At 40.8% G+C, this 26276-nt stretch overlaps 1 protein-coding gene across 2 annotated transcripts in view; it reads right to left on the bottom strand.

Moving 5' to 3' along the window:
- Positions 1-19954, bottom strand: part of LOC124720412 (Y-box factor homolog) — a 138809-nt gene extending 118855 nt beyond the window's left edge. For both annotated transcript variants that reach the window (XM_047245761.1, XM_047245762.1), the window contains exon 1: positions 19798-19954. In XM_047245761.1, coding sequence (XP_047101717.1) covers positions 19798-19861 — 64 coding nt within the window. In that variant the 5' untranslated portion in view covers positions 19862-19954. The remainder of the gene's footprint in view (positions 1-19797) is intronic.
- Positions 19955-26276: the final 6322 nt, after the last annotated feature.

Raw genomic sequence — 26276 nt, 5'->3', positions numbered from 1 at the left:
ATTATTCAGTCTTGCCCACGTCACCCCACTACCAGCCACAGGCCAGCCGCGTGCATTCTGCTAGCTGCGTACACAACGCAGGTACAAGGAGACAGTGCGCAGTCTATTATTGGTGATTAACATAACGTGTTAGTGTTTGACGAAACCACGCGAACACGGAGGAATGAGTATCTCAAATCTCACCCAGGCTGTGACAAGCTCTGATTTTGATACCGATACTTAAAATACAGTACACGAATTCCAAGCTTTCTCTGGTACCATTAGCAGAACACTGGGCCACAAAGTACAAATCGACCACTATCAAATTCTGTGAAGGCGGTTCTTGCCATCTTTTATGGAAGCGAAAGCTGGGATACCAGAAAGAAGAAAATAAAATTCAAACAACGGACATTAAAAGTTCGAGGACGATGGACTGCACAAGGAGACTGATTAGAATCGGACATCTCAGAGCCAACATTTTGAACGACAAAAGATTCTGAAGTATCGCGAAAATAGTAGACTACATTCTAGAAGGAAGGCAGCCAGAGCATAGAAATGCCACTGAGGTCATGAACCAGAAGCCGGAGTACCTGTGAAACGGAAATAACTTTTTTAGTTCGGACCAATCTTCTCATCCTTGAAAGGAAGATTACGAAACACGAGGAGTCGAGGGAAGAAGAGTGCGTTATTGCGGAAACTAGCTCTTGCAAAACCGTATAGTCCTGTTTTTTTTCTGTTTAGTGACATGTTCTCGTGCAGTGTTTCTTTTTGTGAGTTACACCCTCGCCAATATGCTTTCACTCTAGCACCACGACGATTAAGACTAGGTAGTTATCGATACGAGCAAGGTGGAAATATTTTGGAACATAGGAATAAAAACTGCAATCAAAATCATTTACAGCTGAAGGTAAAGGAATTAAAACACTATTATTGAAGCAATCGTTTCATTAACATTTTAAATGAACGTTCGAACAGTATTTTTAACTAATACGTAGTGATGGGAACAAGCTACAGACAACCGACTACAACAACCGACTGAATCTATTAATTCGGTTGCATTATTCTTTATGTGAAACTAGTACATGGAAGCAACAAATGGAAGCCTACGCAGTCCAGAATACTCATTCCTGACCGGAAAGTTTCTATAGTTTTGTCATTGTTTAATCATTGTTGACTGCACTCTTATCGCCCGCCGACACTTATTGCCGTTCTGGTATTTGCTTTATAATGAGTACTGGCAATTAGCTTTCAGTTCAGTTTCAAAATGGCGAAACGCTCAGAGGCTTGGGAAGGGAAGAAGTCATAAATAAATGAAAAGCGATTCACAGGCTCAATTCAATGCTATATACAATATCTGCAAGGACTAGTCATTATAAAACTGTATTAAAGAATTCCGAAAAACTAACGTATGATCATTCTAGCAAAAACATATTTCCGATAAGTGGCAACATATGCTTGTAAGTCAAGTGAATCCTCAAATCCCGACGATCATATTTAATGCCAGAAGTACGAACAATTCGTGAAACAATTCACGTAACTTATGTAACCGTAAGCTATCAATGAAAGTCTGCTGTGCCATATTAAGTGAAACCATTCAAACCTCTACAATTAAGTTTGTTCGTGTAACTGACGTGGCCGGAGAGAGTAATTTCATTGTGCCATTTCGTACGACAGAAGAAATCAGTAGAACGAGTAAGTTAATTACGTCAATTTTTCGTAAGTACTGTGAAACTTACGGCCCAAGCGCCACTTCTTACGTAGGACATGTTCTAAAACTAATCTTTTGTTGTACAGGTTGTGTGTCTCAAGAGGTGAAATCAAACCAAAGAAGCGGGACCGAATCGCGGAAAGTTATATCTGTCCCTCTTCAGCTTGGCCTCACCTCTGTATGTAGAGGTGCGCCTGAAAGCACGTGTGGTTTGGGTTACTGACCAACACCCAAATCGTCAACTGCCGTCTGATTCAAAACTTACACCAGGCTGTTGAGTCATACGGAATTTTATTCCACGAGAAACAGGACTGAAGGAAGTTTACAAAAGCGATGCTGAATGGTTGAATTAGTGATTATTACAATATTTTTCGGGAGACGGTACCCACGAGAAATACCAGAGGGTACCAAAAAAACCCGAACAATGTCGTGAGCAGAGTTTGTGTAGTACGCATTACTGCCGCTAGGCGTCTATAGCGCAACTCACTGCCAGTTCAGTGCTGTGTGTTGCCGACATAGCCTACTCTGTTAATCTGCAATGATTGTTTTTGCTAGCGCTGTTTTGTTGTTCATAATGGCAAGTTTAAGTGAACAACGAAATTTTTTTCCTACTCGGTAAAAATGCTGCTGAAACTGTCCATGTTGAAAACATGCTTGGGAAAACTGTACTGTACGAGTAGTTTGCTCAATTTAAAAATCGCGACACGTCGATTAATGAAACCTCGTTCTGGACGTCCATCAACGCCCCGAATCGACGAAAATAATGAAATATTCCACTGTGCGCTCAGAAACCGTCGACAGACTTCAAATGTTAAGGTATTAGTGGATTATATTTGAGCTCAGTTCAGCTAATTAACAGACGATTTGGGAATGAAAAGGGTTGCTGCCAAGTTCTTTTTTCGGGTTCTGACCGACAGCTATTTTTTGTTCGAAAGTTTTTGGCTAAAAATGGCACGGTTCCACTGCTCACGCACCTTACTCGCGTGACCTGGCTCCGTGTGACATTTCCACGCATGAGAAGCAGCATGACAGGACACACTTGTCAACACTGAAGTAAAAAACCAGGGAGGAGCTGTCAGCTATTTCTAAAGATAACTTCAAAAATGTATCTTACCAGAGGAAGCATTGGTGGGACAAATTTAATAGTAGTAAGAGTATTTTGAAGGCGATACAATTGTTTTGTAAACAATTTGAAAATATATAGCTTTTAATAAATAATACCCTTCTTGGGTACCCTGTCACTTCGCGCGCATTCGGCTCCGTGCACAAATCTCGGGAACTCAGTATGTAGTTGAGTAAGGTACCTACCGAAGGTTTTAACTTAATCGTATTGTACGCATTTAAACGCGCAGTCAAGAATTATTGACCTCTTCTGAAATAGTTATTGGCTCTGGGCCGGAGATGGCTGCTGGCACCATGAAGAGCGGCAGTATCACGTGCTGTGACGTACGCGTTCACGGCCTGTCTCGTGGGGCTCGTCGGGAGTGCATCCGCGATACTGCCAACTCTGGGACCGATATTCCGGCTGAATCTTTCAGTCATTTTCCAGGTGAGTCGCTTGCAAAATGTTTTAAAGGCACTTTACACTGCCGCGCGCGAGTGTGTCAAAAAGTGGCTGTTGGAAAAAAATCAGATACAATACCCCTCTAAAATGTGGCAGTCTGATTATCGTTAAATAATTTGAAAAAGAATTACTGAAGTCATTTTATGCATAATGAAAATGAATTTATAGCGTTAATTTGTGTGAAGTGTCATGTTCTCTAAGAATAAACATACAGTATGGAGCTAGCGCTCCTGGTTTGTTTCGTGTTTTACTATTCATACTATTATATGAGAATGAGTCTTCCATTATCATTGCGGTATGGAGTCCGATCTGCAGGTCTGTAGGACTGTTGCTTTTGTTCCGAGTTAAGTGGAAGTGTAAATTATGACAAACACTAAGGATTCAGCAAGCCTTTACATAAAAAAAATGTTCAAATGGCTCTGAGCTCTATGGGAAAACTCTCGAAGTCATCAGTCCTCTAGAACTTAGAACTACTTAAACCTAACTAACCTAAGGACATCACACATCCATGCCCGAGGCAGGACTCGAACCTGCGACCGTAGCGGTCTCGCGGTTCCAGACTGTAGCGCCTTTACATCAATTCGTACCCTTTACTATAACGGAGAGTGTAAAGTTAAATGTGGCCACTATAGCAGTACTAGCGGAAGCTAGTGTGGTTTTGCGTACTGATAAATTATTTCTAGTATTAATAGTCATTACTTTTATCTTTCGTTTAATACAATCTGTACGGAGTTATAGGTCCGAAGTTTTTTGGGTTACGCAGTATAGGTCATTTATTCTGTAAATATATCAAATCAAACAAGCTGAAGCTACTCACTAACTTTGGTTTGGGCAGAAATTAGTCCTTTCCCATAATTCAAGTACAGAGAGGTGGTTTAACACAGTTGCGACGAATTTATAGCCGACAGTATTGAGATATTAATACAACAGACAAAAATCATTTTAATCATTTAACCTGGCCACAACCGTAAACGAACGAGAACTTAAGACTGCCAGAGGGGGGAGAAGCTGTGCGTCGGAATAAGCCCAGCCTCCCTCTCGACGGGCTGGCATCCTACGTCCGCGTTCTGTGCGTCCACGAAGGCACAACTGACTAACGGTCATAGGACTTATTCGAATCCCTTTATACACCAGGATTAGTCTTCACCCTTTTCAAAGTAAGGAAAAAATTCAACAAAAATTACATTGGAGTATACAAAGCATTCGTTAGTGTCTTGTTTGCTGCGGCTGGCAGTATTACTTCAGGCCCGACTGCAACATATCTTACACAACCACAATTCACGACACGCCCCACTTAAAACTGCCACGATGTAGTGTCCGTGTAATATTTAATTTTGCCATAGAGTTGTCACTGGAAATGCGATGTTCAGATTTGTTTGACTGTAATAGGCGCGTGTTAATATACTGGCCACAGCCGCATCCTGGTGACATTCAGTGATCATGGAGGCTGCAGAAATTAGCAGACAACGTGCTCAACCGAGGAGATTACACCTAGAAAAACCAGGGAAACCTCTGCGCACTAGAAGTAAATATTGTCTTCACTGCCTTGCATGACAACTATGCCATTCATAACCTGTGCTGGGCAGCGTAATACACTCCCTGCTGCGAAAATTGTGTGACAGCTGCAGGGACACTAGCTTTCGAGGTGGCGAGAAACCACTTACATGCGTCCTACCTATGTTTTTAATTTTTCTATTTACAGTTTTTTGAGGTTCCATGCATTATCAAGAGAACGAGAAAGAAACGTAAAAACAACCGAATACCACTGAACGAAATCTTACGAATGTGTATAATTGCAGCTTACTCCACTGATAGCAAGAGAACAAACATCTTTCATGCACGATACATACGCATACGCTTCTGTTTTTCTGATAAGCTGGATTTTTTCCAGCTTTACGAGTCACATTCTTCCGCTTCAGTACTTTCAAACAGACTAATATTTTGGTAAATGTAATTACTTTCGCTTTAAAAGGAAATGTGTTAGATTCTTGCCGTTTGTGGCTCAGATGTAACCGGATTTTTTCTTCTGTTGGGAAAAATTTTTAACGCTTTTGACATTTTGTCTTCGTGTGTATGGCTTTCCCTTCAATTACGGTCATGGTGGCTTATTTGGTAGGTTTAATATAGGTATAACATTCCCTGCAAGTTTCCTACGTTGCACACTCACTGATTTCGGTGGAAGTGTAACGAACAAAATTTCGCAATGTTGGGTAGATATACAACGTCTTTCTACAAAAGATCACGTCTTTTAGTGTTTACTATAGAGTTTTTGTTCGCAAAGGGAAACAACGTTTCAATAAGCATCAGAACGTTGCAAGAGACTCGTAATGAACAGTCCTGTAAAGTATACATTTTAATTTCGGGATACAGAATAATCGTTATGTATTGATAAGTATTTTTACGTAAGTTTTACCCTAATGTTTATTAAGCACATTTTCCCAGCGGATCGCACGCCCCAACATTCCTCGGGAATGCATCCAGGATATTACTAGCTCTGGTAACGATATTTCGGTTGACAACCTTCCAGCCATTGTCAAGGGGAGTTGCTTGAATGATTTTAAAGCACTTTACATTGTGGAGTAAACACGCATGCATTAAAGATAACTTGGTAGGGAACAATCATCAGCGGTAGATAAAAATTAAGCCCCTAAGCTTGTAGTTTTTGTTGCCCATTGCGATAACAGCGCTCTAAGCGACCAGCAAGCTACGCTTCTGAATAAGATATTGAACGAGTGCGAATAGTATCTTTCATGTTGATTTTGAAACAGTTTTTATAGTATGGAGCGTATGTAATGCCATAAAAATCCATAACAAATATGTCACAGCGTTTCTTTAGCTTCCCAAGCACCAGTATGGTTTGGGAAATATACACTACTGGCCCTTAAAATTGCTACACCACGAAGATGGCGAGCTACAGACGCGAAATTTGAAGGGAGGACGATGCTGTGATGTGCAAATGATTAGCTTTTCAGAGCATTCACACAAGGTTGGCGCCGGTGGCGACACCTACAACGATTTCTCATACACAAACAGCAGTTGACCGGCGATGCTTCGTGAAACTTTGTGATGCATCGTGTAAGGAGGAGAAATGCGTACCATCACGTTTCCGACTTTGATAAAGGTCGGATTTTAGCCTATGGCGATTGCGGTTTATCGTATCGCGACATTGCTCGCGTTAGTCGAGATCCAATGACTGTTAGCAGAATATGGATAATGCATGATCGCATGTTGCAGGTCCTGTACGGGCCTTTCTGGATACAGAAAATGTTCGACTGCTGCTCTGGCCAGCAGGTTCTCCACATCTCTCACCAACTGAGAACGTCTGGCCAATGGTGGCCGAGCAACTGGCTCGTCACGATACGCCAGTCACTACTCTTGATGAACTGTGGTATCGTTGAAGCTGCATGGGCAGCTGTATCTGTACACGCCATCCAAGCGCTGGCTCAATGCCCATATCAAGGCCGTTATTACGGCCAGAGGTGGTTGTTCTGAGTGCTGATTTCTCAGGATCTACGCACCCAAATTGCGTGAAAATGTAATCACATGTCAGTTCTAGTATAATATACTTGTCCAATGAATACCCGTTTATCATCTGCGTTTCTTCTTGGTGTAGCAATTTTAATAACCGGTAGTGCAGAAGATCTGTTCATTTTCGACCTTAATAACTTGAACTAGGGTTTTTCGTTTCATCGATTAGTCTACACTGTAGATCACGTTTATTCTTTACGATTTTCCGCTTTACAACGGCAAAGCCGGGCGAAACTACCAGAACGTCGTCCGCACATTTGAACCACCAATGCTTATTAACTGAAGTAAGGCAGTCCGCACACTAAACGACTTTTACGAACGCCACGGGCAGGAGACCTGAAACGGCAACTGGTTGCCAACGCAGTTTCGTAAACCGTGAAACTCAAATGAGAAACACCGCAGTTGCCGAGTGCGGGCGTATAGGAGGAGAGTACTGTTTGTTGCACCCGGTATGTCGAGTAGTTTCAAACTCTTTAAAAACCATGTGCTCTGTTATTGCACAGAAATGAAAAAGGTAAGAAAATTCTAGACTTATCCGTGCATCCACAGGAAATTTGTTGCTTACTTGTAGCAGCAAAGAGCCGTAGACATACAGACTCGAAATTCGTAGCTTCCTATAGAACAATTTTACGTGTAACGACGATGTGTCATATTCGATTTCTTCCGCCATAACAGTAACTAATTTTCAAAACACAGATTTATATACAAGGAAATATTGTTTGTGTTGCTTAAAGTGAGGCTTTCCAGTCGTTTCCGATTTTCGTTTGCACACAAATTTAACTTACAGAGCGACAATGGCTGCTATTCAAAAGAATACTCCACGTCTGGATTCTTTTGTACCTTTGTTCCTATGATATAAAGGTAATTTTATTTTTTTAAAAAATTCACTGAGGTGACGAACATCCCACATACTTTTTCCTCTGCGTAGCGCGGAAACTACGTGGCGTAGACTCCAATCGTTTGAAATATTGAGGCATGCTGCCTCTACAGCCGTCCATTGCTGAAGCGCTGACGGGGCAGGATTTTGTGCACGAAATTAACTCTCCATTATGTCCCATCAATGTTCGATAGCAGTCATGTCAGCGCTGTGTGTCCGAAATTATTCGTTCGACTTATTCATAATGTTCTTCAAACCATTCGCTAACAAGTGTGGCTGGTGACATGACGCATTTCCATCCATAAATATTCCATCGTTTGAAAACTATGTCCATGAATGGCTACATATGGTCTGAAGTTTGCGAACATAACCAGGGCTCAGTCCATTCCATGTAAATCCAGTCCACACCACTATGGAACCACAGCCAGCTTCCACAGTGCCTTGTTCACAACTTTAGTCTACGTCTTTGTTGGATTCGTGTCACACTATCCCTACCATCAGCTTTTAGCAATTGAAATCGGGACTTATCTGACCAAGCCACTGTTTTCCAGTCGTCGAGGATCCAACTGACCACGAGCCCTGGAGAGGCGTTTCAGGTGATATCTCGCTGTTACCAAAGGCACTCACATGGGTTGTCTGAAGCCATTAACCCTTAACTACTATGGTCATTCACAGGAACACAATTACTTTGGAGGGGTCTCACAGACCGCTTTTTTCTGTTTTATATATCAAACCAGAATTTTGCTGAAGATATATAGTTTCTCTACTTCCAGTCATTCATTACACTTCTTAGAGGCGACTTTTGTAGAAACTTTATTTTTTTTAAACACTGCGGTATTTTAAACACTTTGACAATTAAAACAAAGCGAAATCTGGAGTATATTATTATTTTATGAGTTACGAAAATAACAGCAGTTACGTCTCTACTTACACATAGATTTTCATCAGAGGGATTATATTACAAATTGGCAATATAACTAGGTAGAAAAATCCGACATGACTTAGGTAAATTGTATGCGAAGTCAGCTTTCAGATTACGACTCACTTTGCAATGTAGAGCGAATATTTCAGTCCATAAGTCTATGAATGCAGACACTTTGCCACCATTTTACTTCTAAAATTACAAGTTAAAACTAAATACTTGTTCTCATGAATCATACTTTAGTCAATTTCCACCTGCAAACACTTCACGCGGACCTTCCTGGAACACTCCAAAAAAATCGGAACACCACGCTGTTGACACGGACACCTTGTTTTCCTCTTCAGACAAGGAGGGCAAAAGGTGCAAGTTTTTCGATTTTCGAATTCTTCTTTCGGTGTCTGAGGCTCATCTTGCAAGTGAAGACATCTTTCTCACAGAAGGCCCAGCTTTCTCCTCCATGGAGAAACAGTAGCATGCAATACAAACGCGGCACGCAAACACTGTGGTACGTCTGTGAGACCTCTCAAGGCTAATAATTACCAAACAAAGAGCAGCAACAATGCAAGAATGCTGGCACGTGTAGCTTGACAGCCAATAGGAAGGTACACGGAAGAGTCCATTTGGCTTTGCAGGGGTGTGAGAAATATCTACACAAATTAGTAGCGGTCTGAGAGACGGTCGATAGTAGCTAACGGTTTACGCCAAATTTTGCCGCACTTTGCTGACGGGTATGTTCGTCGTGCGCCCCACACTGATTTCTGCGGTTTTTCACGCAGCGTTGCCTGCCTGGCAGCAATGATAACTCAGGCAAACGCCTATGCTCCGAAGCGAGCGCTGTTGGCCGGGTAGGATGTAATGCATTAAATTTGATATTGACACAGCGGATCTCGTAATACAGGATTTCCTTAATGATTTCCGAAATGAAATGTCCCAAGGGCCTAGCTCCATCTACCATTCCGCAGTCGAAGTCTTAATTCCCGCCGTGCGGCCACACTCATGGGAAACCGTTCCACGAGAATCACCGGAGTACAAATAACAGCTCCGACAATGCGTACGCGATACTAACGCTATGCAATGACATCAGTGTACAGTACATACCCGTCAAATGAATTTTTCCCCGTTCACAGGGTTTTGTCACATCCCTCCTGCAAGAGCGTGCGGGATATTGCATGAAACTAGCTATACCCGGCGAACTTCGTTCCGCCTCAAAATCTATTTGTTATAGTTGACCCGGAAAAGGTTTTGCCAGATAAATTATCTCTGGACTATAAGAATAATGTATACGTGTAACAATGTATACGTTTAACAATAGCCATTGTTGGCAGGAGATCGTGACAATAATAATGGCCGAAAACTGTAGGGAGTGAGAAAAGGCTTTGGGGGAAGTCCGGTAGTATCGACCACTATTAGTTCTAGCGTTTCTACGGTAGATCGCGTGGATTTAACAATTGCAGCCGATACACAGCTCGTCCATGAGCATACAAACACAGCGGCAATTTCGGGTCGAAACTTGTTCGCCAGCATTATGAATAATGCCAAGCGCACACGCGTCGATTTTTATCGTACGTAAAGATTGTACGATTAAATTCTTTTAGAGGAACAAAAGTGAGCATAGGAACTTCTTTGTTCCACTAAAAGAATTTGATCGTACGACTATTTCCGCACGATAAAAAACCTGTGTGTGCGCTAGACCTAAATGTCGGTTCGGCGAATGACGCGTGCTACCTAGTTAAACTTCTCGGGCTAGTTTATTGAAAGAGGGATATTCGAGTCGTTGCTTTTGGTAAGTTTTCTTTAATTACCTATCTATCGAATAGGTAAAGACTATCACCGGTAGACACCTGGCGGGGATAACTGATCAACTGATAATTGATCAGTTATCGACAGGAGTTGAAAATTATTAGATTACTAAAATCGCTATTAAAAATAGGGGTTGATGGTAGAAGGGTGAAAATTTAGGGTTATGTATTTTTAATGCCACATCATAAAAAAATAAAAAGTTCTGTCCAAAAAAGTAAGAAAATGTTTGGGGTGGACCACTTATCACTTAGGGGTACGAAAAATAGATTACGACCGATTCTCAGACCTACCGAATAGACATGTAAAATTTAATCAGAACCGCTCGTGCCGTTTGGGAGGAGTAAGGCAGCAAACACTGACACGAGAATTTTATATATATATATAAAAGGAAGAATGGGGCTGTTCGACTTCCTATGCAAATGCATTGTCCACCACCTGCTAGTTCATTTTCAACTGAAACCAATACGCATACAGCGCTGTGTTTGAAGACACTGCGCAACTCCGATCGCTTGATAACACGGACGCAGAGTCCCTGGCAACTGGTTGGTAACGCGTTGCGAGCGATTTATTGGCGATACTGCAGTCGCGTTTTCTGCAGAAAACGAAGTGATTTCGCAAGCCATCTGCTACCGACTCGCACCGGGCGATGGGTTTCATTTGATTCGCTACGTGTGCGGAGGGCCGTATAATACGGAGAAAAAAAGTGTGACTGGACTGAGGATTTACTTTTAGTTGGGACGCAATATATTATAAACTGGTATAGGCACGCGTACTTAAATACAGAGAGATGTAAACAGGCAGCATACGGCAATGCAGTCGGCAACGCCCATATTAGACAGTGTCTGGCGCAAGATTTGAGTTTGAACGTGATGTTTTACTCTTGAGCACGAGCGTTGGGTCACAGCATCTCGGAAGTAGCGATTAAGTGGGGATTTTTCCTACCGGCCATTTACCGCGAATATAAGGAATTAGATAAAAATCTCCGACCCTTCAAGAACAGGACCAACAATGAAGAGAATCGTTCCAGGTGACTTAAGTGAAGGCCTCCCAGAAATTGCTGCAGATTTCAATACTGGGCCATTAAGTGTCAGCGTGTGAATCACGCAACGATGCATCGATACGGGCTTTCGGCTCGTGTAGGCTTGATGACGGCACGACAAAGTTGCGCGCCTCGCCTGGGCCCGTCAACGCCGACATTGGGCTGTTCAACACTGGAAACATGTTACCTGGTCGGACGGGTGTCGTTTCAAATTATCGAGCGGATGGCGAAAACCTCATCAATCCATGGACCCTACATGTCGGCTGATGACTGCTCCAGCTGGTGGGGGCTCTGTAATAGTGTGTGGCATGTGCAGTTGGGGTGATGGACTCCTGATATGTCTAGATACTACTCTGACAGGTGACACGTGCGTAAGCATCCTGTCTGATCAACTGCACCCATTCGTGCCTATTGTGCAATCCAACGGACTTAGGCAATTCCAGGAGGGCAATGAGACCCCACAAGCCCAGAATTGCTACAGAGCGGCTGCAGGAACACACTTCAGAGTTTAACGACTTCCGCTGGCCACCAAACTCCACAGATATGAACATTATTGAGCATATCTGGGACTCCTTGCAACGTGCTGTTCAGAACAGCTCTCCCCCTAGTACTCTTACGGTTTCACGGATAGCCCTGCAGGACTCCTAGCGTCAATTACCTGCAGCACTACAGGCATTAATCGAGTCCATGCCACGTCGTGTCGCGGCACTTATGCGTGCTCACCAGCGCCCTACACGATATTAGACAAGTGTGCCAGTTTCTCTGGCTCTTCAGTGTATCTTTAGTGGAGAGTCATTGATAGATGAGGTTACTTCAGGCGTGCCCACGCAAGTTTTGTTTGTATCCTTTCCGTTCACGCCCTATTACCAACGGCCGACAATTTGAAGAGTACCCCAGATCGTTATCTATCCATATTCTATAATGACGACTGTGAGAAAAAAAAGGTGTAAAATTTTTAAATGTAAACACAATAAGTCATCTGGAATCAGCCGTACACACCTTTGTGTAACTGTGTTTATGAAGGGGAATGACCACACAGGTTGTCAAGGATAAGCACGTGGCAGTTTTAATCACTGGCAGGATGTGTATCTACCTAGGTTTATGGAACATGTATGATTTATCTCGAACAAGGAGACGGCACGACCGTGGGGTCCGGATTTGTCCGCAATTTTGTATGGTGAAAGAGGACCCCTAACACGTCACGTTGTTAAAATATTAGGACGCACTACCCGGAAAATCCCGGGAAAAATCGATCGAAAGTTTCTTAGGTGCCTTATAAGTACACTGCCGAGCCGCAGTCTGGCTTCGGTGTTTAGGGCTCTGATTCTTACACCAGAGGTCTCGTGTTCGATTCCTCCTCTGGCATTTTTTTCCTTCTGTTTCATTTTCTTCGGTTATTCCACCAATTCAGAAAGTTTCCCAAACCTACATTATCTAACAAATTAGTTACATTATTGAATAAAAATTATTTTCTTTTTGTTTTCTTTTGTCCAACAACACAATTCATGGCGGTGGGTTTTCCATTTCTCATTGTAAAGTATATGAAGAGAAACATTGCCTGTTTAATCAGAATAACAAAGTCGATTGGGAAACATTCAATTTTTATACATATAATAAACAAGAACCGCAGTGGTAATTATCGTAAAAACAAACAAAACAATTTTTGCTACATCTTTCTTAACATACAAAAGCGGATTTTTACAATCACAGGGCGCTTGCAATAAATCTGTACAAAAACATGCCCATTAACATTTACGAAAATGTTTCGAGTTTGTCAATTTTGAGGCAAACCAGGCTTATTAAATCACGTCTCGGAATATTGGTGACGATAATTGATGGTGAATTATAGAATGAATATTTATACAATTTCCCGGGAATTAATTTCACGATCCTCCTGTAACAATGCGATGCAATTCTGCAAGCAACAGAAGAAAAGTGCCAGAAGAGGAATCGAACCATGGACCTCTGGCGTAAGGGTACGAAGGCAAACCATGTAGGCCAGACGGCAGCACGACAATGGACTAACATTTTATGCTCATAAGTTACCTAAGAAGCTTTGGATCGATTTTTCTCGGGATTTTCCGAGTAGTGCGTCCTAATATCTTAACCACGTGAGGTGTTAGGGGTCCTCTTTCACCACACAAAATTGCGGACAAATCCCCGACTCCACGGTCGTGCCATCTCCTTGTAAGTTGAAGTATGGATCCCGTACCAAGGAGGACTAAAAGGTGATACTTTATGTACAAGAAAGCGAGCACGCGAATGGTGCCATTCTGAAAAGGATAGCTGAAGGGAGCCAACAAATATTGGGTTACTTTATTGTTTTGTTCATTATATTGTGCAGTGAATATCAGTAAGTGAATGTATTAGAACGTAAATATTAGGTCTACAATTATCCTTCTGCCGTTTTACAAAACGTGGTGCTAGCGGCAAGTGGTAGTGCATGTAGCAGGCCGTGTATCACACTTCGGCATTTGTAAACATAACTTCATCAAAATATTAGCGGAACTGTCATTGCATCCGAGTTTTCTAGACTGATGTCAAAAGAACAGCCCCAATTCTCGTCATTTGCGTGAAGTTTCAGTTTTCTGACTTAACAAAGAAGGCTGCGGATGAGACTCAGATGCACCAAGAATGGTAATTTTTACGTCTAAGAGTAGCATGGTGGCTAACTAATGTTTTCAAAGCTACTGAAACCGACGGAGACAATCACAGAAGATCGTTATCGAATGCGTTTGAACTAAGCACCGAAAGAAACTACGGCGATAGACATGAAAAGGTTATTTTGCAGTATGATAACGCATGACCACACGTTCGAAAACCTCTTCAGAACATACACCACCCGCCGCATTCACGATTTTCGATCAATGACACACGGCCTGGCTGACCAGCACTCCCGGTCATATGAACAAGTGCGAAACTTGATCGATTCGTGGCTATCCTCAAAAGACGCACAGTTCTTCCGCCGCGGAATTCGTATGTTGCCCGAAAGGTGAAATGGCCAATACTTTGAATATTAATGTTTCCTAAGTTTTTCACAGGCTTTGAGAAAAAACGGCAGAAGCAATATTTTATCTAATAATTCCACGTATTTTTACACATTTTTGCTATGAGAGCCTTTTTCGACTATCGAAACTGAACAATCGGGTGCTAGGATGACGACATGACATGACGCGGTGTTTTCGCACGCAAAAAACGCGGATAAAACGATTAATAAGTATGTGCACCGCGTCGCGCATCGGTGTGAAATGCAGAACAATGGTTCATATTGAGTAAACAGTGCCTTCTGTTTTGAGCGTGGTTTAACTACGTCTTAGAGCGTGTGCAATGAACGCAAATAGTGTTACTGGTAAAACCTACTTGTGCACCATATCAGGTTTGAAAATTTCTAGAAGTGCTGAGAATATATTTTGAATCATTCCGACAATGGAGAAGAACGTTGTATGGTGTAATCTCGCTGCCACGTATTTTAAATTGCACACACACGGGAATTGCAATCCTTCGACAGTAAGCACACGACAATTGCTGAAGTAAAAGTACGTGCAGCAAACTTACAGCGGACCTGGAGACGTTTTCAGCCCAGAATCTTAAGTACCAGCGTCGCCCCCATCTCTGAATCCTGCAAGGTGATGAGGTGCATCAAAACGGAGACTTTGGCAGAAGATCGTATGCAACAATCGGGCTCTTTGCAAAAGTAATGTATATAGTACTTGTTTTCACCTTAACACAATATCCTGTTCCAGTCGTAATATTTTACTTTGCCAATCTCTAACAACGTTGTCATTGCAACAGTACCAACATTAAATTTAGTGTTTCCTCCACATCCTTCTCTACAACTAATTTCATCAAATGGGCAAATTCACAAACTGCCATTATAAGGCATCTCAGGGAACCTATCGTAAATGCTCTGTTCTTACTGGCCGAGAACTGCACCTCGCCCGGTATTAGTATTTGACAGCTAGTGCACAAGTGATGTGCTTCAATGTAATTCAAGTTAACTACGCATTAACGTTGTATTATATACTAGTTGGAACTATGTCAGGCTATGTTTGTTCTAATTTCTTTAGCCTGCTTTTTTCATGCAGGAGTATGGGAGCAGAGCAAGGAGACGAATACAACTTTACTCTTGATTTTTGCAATAAACTTTATTCTTTACCTCAGAATCAGTCACACATAATTGTTCATGACTAACACAGCTCCATCCAATCAGTGTAGCAATGAGAACTATTGCACGGACACTAAATTTAGGTCGAGGACATATCGTGTTGATTTCTTTGTCCTACAGGAGGATCAAGGAAATGCTGATGGAGGACAAAAGGCGTTAACTACCCGAGAAAAATCTTACTAAGTATTAGCACACTTCTGTCAGAGTTCGCATTTGCCCCTGGTAATGTTTTTGAATTTAAAGCATTTTCTAAACCCATTGTCTTACCATTAAATAATCAAACCATGCGCCATCCCCAAGTCTCTTCCACATATACAATCTTTCTTAATTCATACCCTGTTTAGGAGTAGAAATTGAAAATGTAAATGCCAGATCTGACATTTGTGAGAATGATAAGTATCTGCACACAACTGATTTGTATAAAACAGGTAAACTGATACGATAGAATTATACTGCTCCACAAAGCACAGAAAAAATGAATTTAGAAAATACACAATTTATTAACAACATTTGAAGTGCCATACCAGCAAGCTAGTTGTAAGCTCCAACAGGAAACTTTTCACACGCAATGAAAACTGAGTTTAATTTGTGATAATACAAGTACAGAAATGCAGTAGTGAGCTTTCATGTGGAACAAAATTGTTTTCATATCTTTTAAATACTGCATGTCCAGAGGGAAGCACTGCTTGGCACAAGTCATCTAACGCATGTTTGAAACGCTTTCCCCACGACTGCCACGTGGACCTAGTGTAGGAACATGCAACAGAACTGAGAACACTATAGCACTGAAAATGCTTAGTGCTAAACTGGCACTGAACATTTTCGACTTCCACTCCACTTACTGAATTATGCTCTGTACAAAATTCCAACAGGTGGCTTTCCCTTCCCTCACAGTCTGTATCTTATTACTTTACATTCTCTTCCTTTTCATGATATACAATTCCAGTCCCCCATAGTTTTAAAATTAACATTGTTATTTGATAAAATCTAATGTAAATGAAAAAATACTAGCTAGAAGCTTACCAGTGACATCACTATTGCAAGACCCATACAGTATGCATTTAGCAACTCTTATTACACTAACCTCTAAATATTTTGTATCAACTGCACTGAAATTTAATTTTCAAATGAAGCTTTTTCGAGTTTCAAAGGAAGTTGTGTCTTACCACTTTAGAAAACTGGCCTTAATCTTGTATCGGTAAGAGTCAGTCAGCATTGTGTGCTTGTTGGTAAGGATCCCATACTGCGAAGCAGTCCCCAGAGGAGAATTTACAACCATAGTGCAGGCAGTCTATTTATTAGTCTTGTTGCATCTTTTTGCTCTGCCAATGAAAAACAGCCATTGGTTGCCATCTTCCACAACATTTATAGTTATCCACAATTGTGATATATAGATATTTAGAATTGACAGACTTCTGATTTATGTGATTTACCATGTAACAAGTTTAATGGTGATTCCTTTTAGTACTCATGTGAATGACAACATGTTTTATTATTTAGAGTCTACTGCCACTTTTCACCCCGTAATTTTGCCTATATCACTTTGTAATTTAGTCTGTCTTGTGATGACTGGATGGTAAACAATATTTGCATACAATCTAACAAGGCTGTTTACTGTTTAGATAGATAAAGAACTGCAAACAGTCTGCAGCACTTGCAGAATACCAGATGCCACCTTTTTACTTTCTGTGAATTACTAGAAATTTACATTACAGGAAATCACCAATCCAGTCGCCCTACTGCAATGATATTCCATAAGCACACTGTTTGATTAGAAGCTGATGAGAAAGTATCAAAATCCTTCTCGAATTAACTACCAATTAAAGCGTAACATTTATACTAGAATACACAGATCATTTGCATCTGCTCAGCAGTTCTGAAAATTCAACTCTGGTGACAATATCTGTAAAAATCATCTAAAAATATTATGAAGAGAAAGTGTTCATCAGGCTGCCAGTAAAAGCATTTGCTTGTCAGCTGATTGAGATGTTTGTTTCAAAGTCACACGAACAGTCTAAATCAAAGAGCCAGGGAGTGGGGGGGGGGGGGGGGGGTCATGTCATCTAGTAACTATGTCATGTAGTTAAACGTCAAAAAACTGCCAGGAGACTTGAAAAACCGCCAGCTCCTATGACAAAGTGCATATTGTGATTGCCAGAATTTGCCTGGAAGAAAATTTCCACAAACAACTCCTTTTGATCATCTGCTATTATAATTTTTATGACTTAAGAATGCAAGTACGCAAATTGGGGAAAAAATGTGAACTTTTTTGCAACTTGCCATATTCAACCTTTAACTCCATCTAACTTACGAATCAAACTTTTCTTTTAACCATCTGCTTGATCCCACAATCAATCACATAGCTCTTAATTGATGGACATTAAAGGCTGTTTCTTCATATTCCACAAAACCTATTTCCAACAGGTATTAGACCAAAATACTAAGAGCAAAAAATTTGAAATGCTATGGAAAATATTTTTATTTTATGCAAAAAGAACATGAAGCAAAATAAAAATAAAATTTTAACGGCTGTTATCAGTTTAAAATGAACACACTAAATCTGATTTGGGAAAGTAGTGTACACCTAAGCACAGAAAATCATTCGACATGAGGGGATATTCTGCACAGATTGTTAAATACGAACAGCAATATTCCACCAATGCTGAGCCTCCATAAGCTCTAGTTGAGACGAAATAAGCTACTGGCAGGAATCCAGACCAGACATGCTGTATCTAAATTTAGAATGAGTTTTTCAGCCTGAACTTTTTCTGCTCATTGCAATTTTAAGTGGATTTGCTTCACATGGCCATTCTATCAATTCTTGTAGTAGATGCAGTTACTTGTGAATGAGCTGCTATATAGTAAAAGTTATAGTAAAGTTATAGTAAAAGTTATTACAGGTGCAGTTTTCAGAGGGACGATAAAACAGTTACTTTGCGCAGAGCTAAATGCCGTTATGAGGTAACAGAATTTAAGTTGAAACACAGAGTTTGTCACTAAGATTTATCATTTTTTCGTAAGGTTAATGAAGACGAATTTAACATTCCTGTTGCGCCTCAAAACATTGCGACGGATTAGAATTACAGGGCTTCTAAAAGTATGAATACACAGCGTAAAATGTTTGATATGAATTAACTGCAGTACCAAAAGATGCGGAACACCAAACAAAATTATTGCGTTCAACTACCTTGCTTTCCTCACCAGAGATGAGGTTTATGTCTGCTTCGCACAGACAAGTAAACAATATAATTCCAAATTCGGCGGAAACACTCCTAACAGCTGTTAGTTCTACAATAACCGTAACATGGATTAATTTATTCTACGAATACGAAAAAAAGATGCTAAGTTACAGTGAAAATTTAAACGTTGCAATGAGAGTCTAAATAATGGACTTGAGAACCATTAACTGCGGAAAAAAGGCAATTTTTAGTTTTGTCGCAAAAATACTTGTAAAGTGCCTCACCGTGCACGAAAAATAATAGAACTTAATGCTTGAGATTTACGGGAAGCTTATACTGTTTCAATGCAAGTTTTGTAATTTATTCTCAAAGTTGGCAGTTCTTAATTTTTTTTCTGTTGTTGCCGGGGTGCGATAAACTAGATACCCCTACGCAACTGCGTCAATTTGAATTCGACACAAAAAGTTCAACATGAAGATATCCCACTCCAATAGTTTGTAAATCTAGGTATGGCAACAAAAGTGAGTTACAGATCTTAGACCCGTGGTGCAATGGGGCTTAAGTTTTCCGGGGGTTGTTAATAGCCAAGTGTCAGTAAATAATTTCATTCACAAAATTTTTCCTTCAGCTCAAGGCGGAAACGCGTACTACAATTTTAGCATCAAAATCGTTCGTCAGCTGTCTATCCATTACTAAGCACATATCGAAATTATACTGAACTAAAGAAATAACAGCCTTCTGCCTGTGTTCTGATGAACTAGGATGTCATAATTCCAAAATGCTCTTTAGAACAGTCGATATTTGAGCAGCGTGAAACACAGTATTTACCTGTTCCTTTGGAAGCCCACCATTAAAAAATAAACCGATCACGCGAACATTAGTCTGCAATACTATCATATAATTTCATAAAATTATCTTCGAAGAGAAGCACGTGTTGAGAGCACTTGAAAATGGAGGCGTGCTCATCCGATCTGTAGCGATGTTGCAGTTCATACACATTTACCTAAAATTAAATTATTATCGTCTCAGTACTTACCTAGTACGTGCTTTTGTTGTACTACAGCCTTCGGTTGTTCGGGCTGCTTCTCCGGGTCAGCCATGACGTTCCGGGTGGTGGTAAAGGTGTTAAAACACGCCGAACCGATGTTCTCCTTCCTCCTTGCAGCTTTGTTAATTTCCTTCTCAACATGGCGCGTGGACATTCACATACATAGGAACTCCCGAACACTCCCATTGGTCGCTTCGTGATGACGCAACACTTAGCTTTGTGATTGGCCGATATTTACGCGTCACAGATGACTACAAGAAGACGTAATTTCTAAACATGTTCCATGAAATCGATTGAAATATCATGTACGCAGGACACTGTTGAACAATAATTTCCATAACCGTAGGTTACAGTAGAATCTAAAACAACTAGCAGAATGAGAACGGACTTAAAGAATGAAGTAGCTTTACGACTTCAATACTCTTTGATAGAAGGTATATGCCATTTCGTGGCTGGTGGCGAGCGTAAAGAATCAAACTAAAAGTTGACAATGCATCATGATAAATATACCCACCGTAACCGTGATTTTTATCGGTATAAAATTTTTATACCCTACCTGTTTTTGGTTCTAGTTAATAGCCCAGAATACATCACTGTCAATCATATCGCCGCAAATTTTCGTAAGTTTCAGCCAACATTATTATTGGGAAATAGTATCATATTAGGGTATTCAGTCTGATTTTTAATATAGCAAGGTAACGTCTAGTTGCCAACAAAGGCCTTCTAAGAAAGACGCAAAATATAAAAACTCAGCTTTACATGAGCTTTGCTGCAGAAAGTTGTGATAAACAGGAGAGTGCGATACTATGTGTGTGGGGATTGACCACTGAAGTAAGCCTTCTAACGATAATGATACCCTAGAAGCAATGTCCAAATGTTTCGTGAGCAATTCAGTGAACTGATAATGTGATATGTGGACGTTGTTTTATTAAGCTACACATAACGACAGACAACCGTATCTCTCCATGGAATTTGAATTCAATATGAAGATGAATAGCCTACTCTTACCACCTCAGTAGATTTCGACAACTCCCGGCAAGTAGATACGTGCAATATCTTGCACCACACGGTGTGATTCATGACTATTGTCTCAACACAGCCTGTGTGTCATCAGATGGTGCTAGTTTGTCATTGTGATCGCTCAAATTGAATTTGACTCATAAAAGGTTCCATGTCTGTTCTTGTGTCACTGTTGATTAGTATAATGTAGGGAGTGTACCAACAGCCGTATTGAATATGTACTGCAGTATTTTGATGCTATAACCGAAGATGGGAATGAGTCGAGCAGTATGGCATGTCATGTTTGACAGACGCAAGAAAAGAAACTAATTTCAGAAGTGATTGGTTTCAGCTAGAAGAGAGGCAATATTAAGTCAATACTCACCATGAAAAGCTAATTGTAGAAACGTGTGAACAGCTACTCTTGAATAAGGTAATAGATATATTTTCCGTGGCAACCTAGCAACATACAAGTAATCTCTTCGCATTTGGAACAGCTGCAATTTGTCATAGTTTACTTTCTTGTTGTCTTTGGTACTTGAGCAAAGATTGAATGCATTGCATAGCTGTGGACAGGTTACAGAATTTCTCTAGATTATGACTAGGTACTTTTAAAAACTAACATATTATCAAAAGAAATGTGCGCAACCTTATAAATATTTATATAATAATTTATGACATCAAAAGTTCGAGCGAGGTGGTGCATTCGTTAGCACACTGGACTCGCATTTGGGAGAACGGTGGTTCAAATCCACGTCCAGCCATTGTGATTTAGGTTTTCCTTGATTTCCCTCAATCACTTCATGCAAATGCCAGGATGGTCCCTTCGAAAGGGCATGGCCAACTTCCTTCCCTAATCTGATAGGACCAATGACCTAACTGTTTGGTCCCCTCCCCCAAATGGAACAATCATCAAGATTTCCTTTTAGCTACTATTTCACAGTACTAGCTTTGATAATGTTTGCCATCTCCAGATGTGATTAATCCATTAACAGCTTCATCATGATGTATAAAAATTTAAGTTATGCATTCTGAACATCATGGTGTCACATAGTGAAAGGTGCACAACTTCAATTTTTATACATCATGGCGAATTTTTACTGACATAACCACATATGAAAATGGTAATAAACTGCCTAAACTGGGTATGTGAAATAGTAGTTACAAGGTGATCTCGATGTAATAAATTATTATACGAAGATTGGAACTTAAATAGAGGCAACTATTTATTCACTACCCATGAAAAAAAAGAATTACATGGTTACAGCTGTTACTGTCCTTCAAAGTATTCACCAGCGTTGTGTAGAACCCGTTGCCAGCAATGCAGAAGGTGTAATATACCGTTAGCAGAGCCTGTTCTGTTGATGGTGTGAATGGAGCAGTCTACTGCCTGTCAAATCTCCGGAACAGTTCTGAAGCGAATGCCACGAAGTGGTTCCTTCACCTTAGGAATCAAATCAAAGTCACAAGGACATAAGTCCGGGGAGTATGGTGGGTGGTGCAGCACTTCCCAGTCCCATCAACCGAACAGAGCAGCCACAGCTTGCGCTGTATGTGCCCGCACATTGTCGTGCAAAATGATGGATGGGTTGCGCAGAAAGTGTTGCCACTTCTTTTGCTAAGCTGATTGCAGGTGATGCTCCGAAAATGAACAGTTGAACAATAATACTGTGCATTGACGGTCTGCCGTGGAGGAACGTAATGTTTTAGGATAACACCATCACAGTTGTACGCGAGAATCACCATAACTTTCACCATACTGGGGTTCTGACGCACTTCTGACCTTCGCAGTGACCCATAGTGACTCCATTCGTTGGATTGGCATTTCAGTTTTGGATTTGTGGCATTTACTTCAGAACTGTTCCAGAGATTCGACAGGCAGTAAACCGCTCCATTTGCACCATCAACAGAACAAGCTCTGCTGACGGTATACTACGCCTTCCACATCGCTGGCAGCGGGTTCTACACAATGCTGCTGACTACTTTGAAGGACTACGACAGGTGCAAACATGTAACTCTTTTGTATCAGTTGTGAATAAATAGTTGCCACTATTTAAGTTCCAACCCTCATATGTTATAAGGCATCCCTATCAGATTTTATATTGAATTTGCAGCAGAGTTACCCCTCTTCTAACTATAATCTATCGTAGATCCCTCGAATAAAACTACAACCTGTAGTTGAAAGAAGGCACGATGTAGGTCAAGCAATGCATTACAGCAGATTACTGTTCTACTTTTAAACATAGTCAGTCCTGTTCCATCAAACATATTGATGCCACCTGGCAAGATATACTGTGACTTCACTCAGGCAGCCAACTATACAACTGCCAGTGCTGAGTGCCCGTAAGCTCCTTTCTACAAGTGCCAGCAGCCCCTGAGGAAAGGATTTATGCTGTGTGCCAGTAACTCAATTAGTAGTGAGAGAAGTGCAGTATCTTTCTGAACTATTTGCAGAGATTTATGAAGAATTTGTCCATGTGCTTTTCTCGCATTAGTATTGTTAGCAATTCATATCTGTATTCCATATAGTGTTAACACACCTTGTGGCACTGTGTTGCCGACGATTTATGAGGAGAGCTGTGGATGGGCCACTATAAGTTCGTGAGAAACGTTGTAGCATTTTGTGACAGGGCACCAACACGTTTTGCTGCTGGTACAAGATGACATGTAATGTCCCAATTTTATCCGAGATGGATAGGCAGAGCAGGTACACATCTTGTCCACCAAGGTCGCCAATCTTCTGAATAACTCTGTGTGGGGTCATCTCGTTTGTCATTAGTTTAATGGCTTTACTTGCAGTACCATTTGTAGCTATAACTTGTTGTACAGGAGCAAGTTAATATACAATAAACCACTTTTTTGTTTATACTGAAAAGTTACAAAGTTTATTGTACTACAGCAAATGTAATATCATTTTGAAACCCACATGTAAATGTGTGATTTATTTATTTTTTTCCAAATTGCCTTCAGTAAATTTGTCTACGGAATAATGGCAATTGTCTACTAAATTGTACAGTCGTCGTTTCAATGAGTTGAGCTCCATGTTAAATATATTGCACTGCCTTTCGTCACAACACTGTTACAGAAGCAATGAATACAGCACGCCAAATTTAAGTACGCAGAACCACCAAGATTGGCAAAGTTTTAGAGAACCTCAAAATTTAGCACGAAATTCAGTGTGAGATGCTTTTAATAGTTTCCACAATGAAAACTTGTCTCGAAATCTGGCAGAAAACCCACAGAGATTCGGGTCGTATGTAAAGTACACCGGCGGCAAGATGCAATTAATACCTTCACTTTGCTGTAACAATCGTGATGTCACTGGTAATAGTGCCACTAAAGCAGAGCTGTGAAACATGGTTTTCTGAAATTCAGTCACCAAAAAAGATGAAATAAATATTCCAAAATTTGAATCAAGAACAGCTGCCAACACGCATAACTTAAACTAGATAACCTCCATGTAGCGAAGCAGCATAAGTCACTTAATGGCAGTGCCTCTGGTCCAAACTGTATACCAGTCAGGTTCCTTTAAAAGTATGCTGATATAATAGCTCCATACTTAGCAATCAGATACAACTGCTCACTCATTAAAAGATCCGGAAAAAAAAAGACTGGAAACCTGCACAAGTAACACCAATACCCAGTAACGGAAATAGGAGTAATCTGCTGAATTACAGATCCATGCCACTAATGTCCACCCTCCATGCACCATAGAGCTTGCTGCCTGGGGAGTGGTTTGCACACCTCAGCAATACAGATAGCCCTACCACAGGTGCAGCCACAACAGAGGGGATCTGTTGAGAGGCCAGACAGGTGTGTGGTCCTTGAAGAGGGGCAGCAGCCTTTTCAGTAGTGGCAGGGACAACAGCCTGAATGATTGACTGGTCTGGTCTTGTAACATCGACCAAAACAGCCTTGCTGTGCTGGTACTGCGAACGTCTGAAAGCAAGGGGGAACTACAGCCGTAATTTTTCCGAGGACATGCAGCTTTACTATATCTTTAAATGATGATGGTGTCCTCTTTCATAAAATATTCTGGAGGTAAAATTGTCCCCCATTTGGATCTCCAGGTGGGGACTACATCAGGAGAAATGAAACTGGTGTTCCGCAGATTGGAAGTGTGGAATGTCAGATACCTTAACCGTGCACGTAGCTTAGAAAATTTAAAAAAGGAAATACATAGGTTGAAATGAGATATAGTGGTAATTAGTGATGTCCAATGGCAAGAGGAACAGGACTCCAGGTTAGGTGAATAAAGCGTTGTAAATACAAAATTAAATAGGGGTAATGCAGGAGTAGGTTCAATAATGTACGAGAAAGTAGGAATGTTAGAATGCTTTTATGAACAGCATAGTGAATGCATTATTGTAGCCAAGATAGACACAAAGCCAACACCCACCGCAATAGTACAAGTCTGTGTGTGAACTAGCTCCACAGATTGAATAAATATATAATGATATAAAAGAAATTGTTTAGATAGTTAAGGGAAATTAAATTTTAATTGTAATGGGGGACTGAAATCTGATAGTAAGAGAAGGAAAAATTGTATGTAAATATGGAGTGGGGGAAGGGAATGAAAGAGGAAGCTGCATTATAGAATTTTCCACAGAGTATAATTTAATCATAGCTAATACTTGGTTTAAGAATCACGACAGAAGGTTGCATACTTGGAAGAGACCTGGAGACACTGGATTGTTTCAGACTCGTTATGTAATGGTAAGGCAGAGATTTCAGATTGCGAATTGTTAATTTAAATTTGTAAGACATTTCCAGGGTCAGATGTGTACTCTGACCACAATTTATTGGTTATGAACTGTACATTAAAACTAAGGAACTGAAAACAGGTACAAAATCATGAAGATGGAACCTGGATAGCTTGAAAGAAATTGAGAGTTTCAGAGGGAGCATTAGGCAATGGTTGACTACAACAGGGGAAACAAATACAGTTGGAGATGAATGGGTAGCTTTGAGAGATGAAATAGTAAAGACAACAAAGGATCAAATAGGTAATAGGACAAGACCTAACAGAAATCCTCAGGAGATATTTAATTTAATTGATGAAAGAACGAAATATAAATATGAAGCAGGGGAAAGGGAATAGAAATGTATAAAAAATCAAACTTCCTGGCAGATTAAAACTGTGTGCCCGACCGAGACTCGAACTAGGGACCTTTGCCTTTCGCGGGCAAGTGCTCTACCAACTGAGCTACCCAAGCACAACTCACGCCCCGTCCTCACAGCTTTACTTCTGCCATTACCTCGTCTCCTACCTTCCAAACTTTACAGAAGCTTTCCTGCGAACCTTGCAGAACTAGCACTGCTGAAAGAAAGGATATTGCGGAGACATGGCTTAGCCACAGCCTGGGGTATGTTTCCAGAATGAGATTTTCACTCTGCAGCGGAGTGTGCGCTGATATGAAACTTCCTGGCAGATTAAAACTGTGTGCCGGACCGAGACTCGAACTCGG

The sequence above is a fragment of the Schistocerca piceifrons genome, chromosome 11 (assembly GCF_021461385.2).
Source record: "Schistocerca piceifrons isolate TAMUIC-IGC-003096 chromosome 11, iqSchPice1.1, whole genome shotgun sequence".
NCBI classification, from domain to species: Eukaryota; Metazoa; Arthropoda; class Insecta; order Orthoptera; family Acrididae; genus Schistocerca; species Schistocerca piceifrons.
The sequence above is the reverse complement of the archived record's forward strand: the minus strand, read 5'-3'. Positions and strand labels throughout refer to the sequence as shown.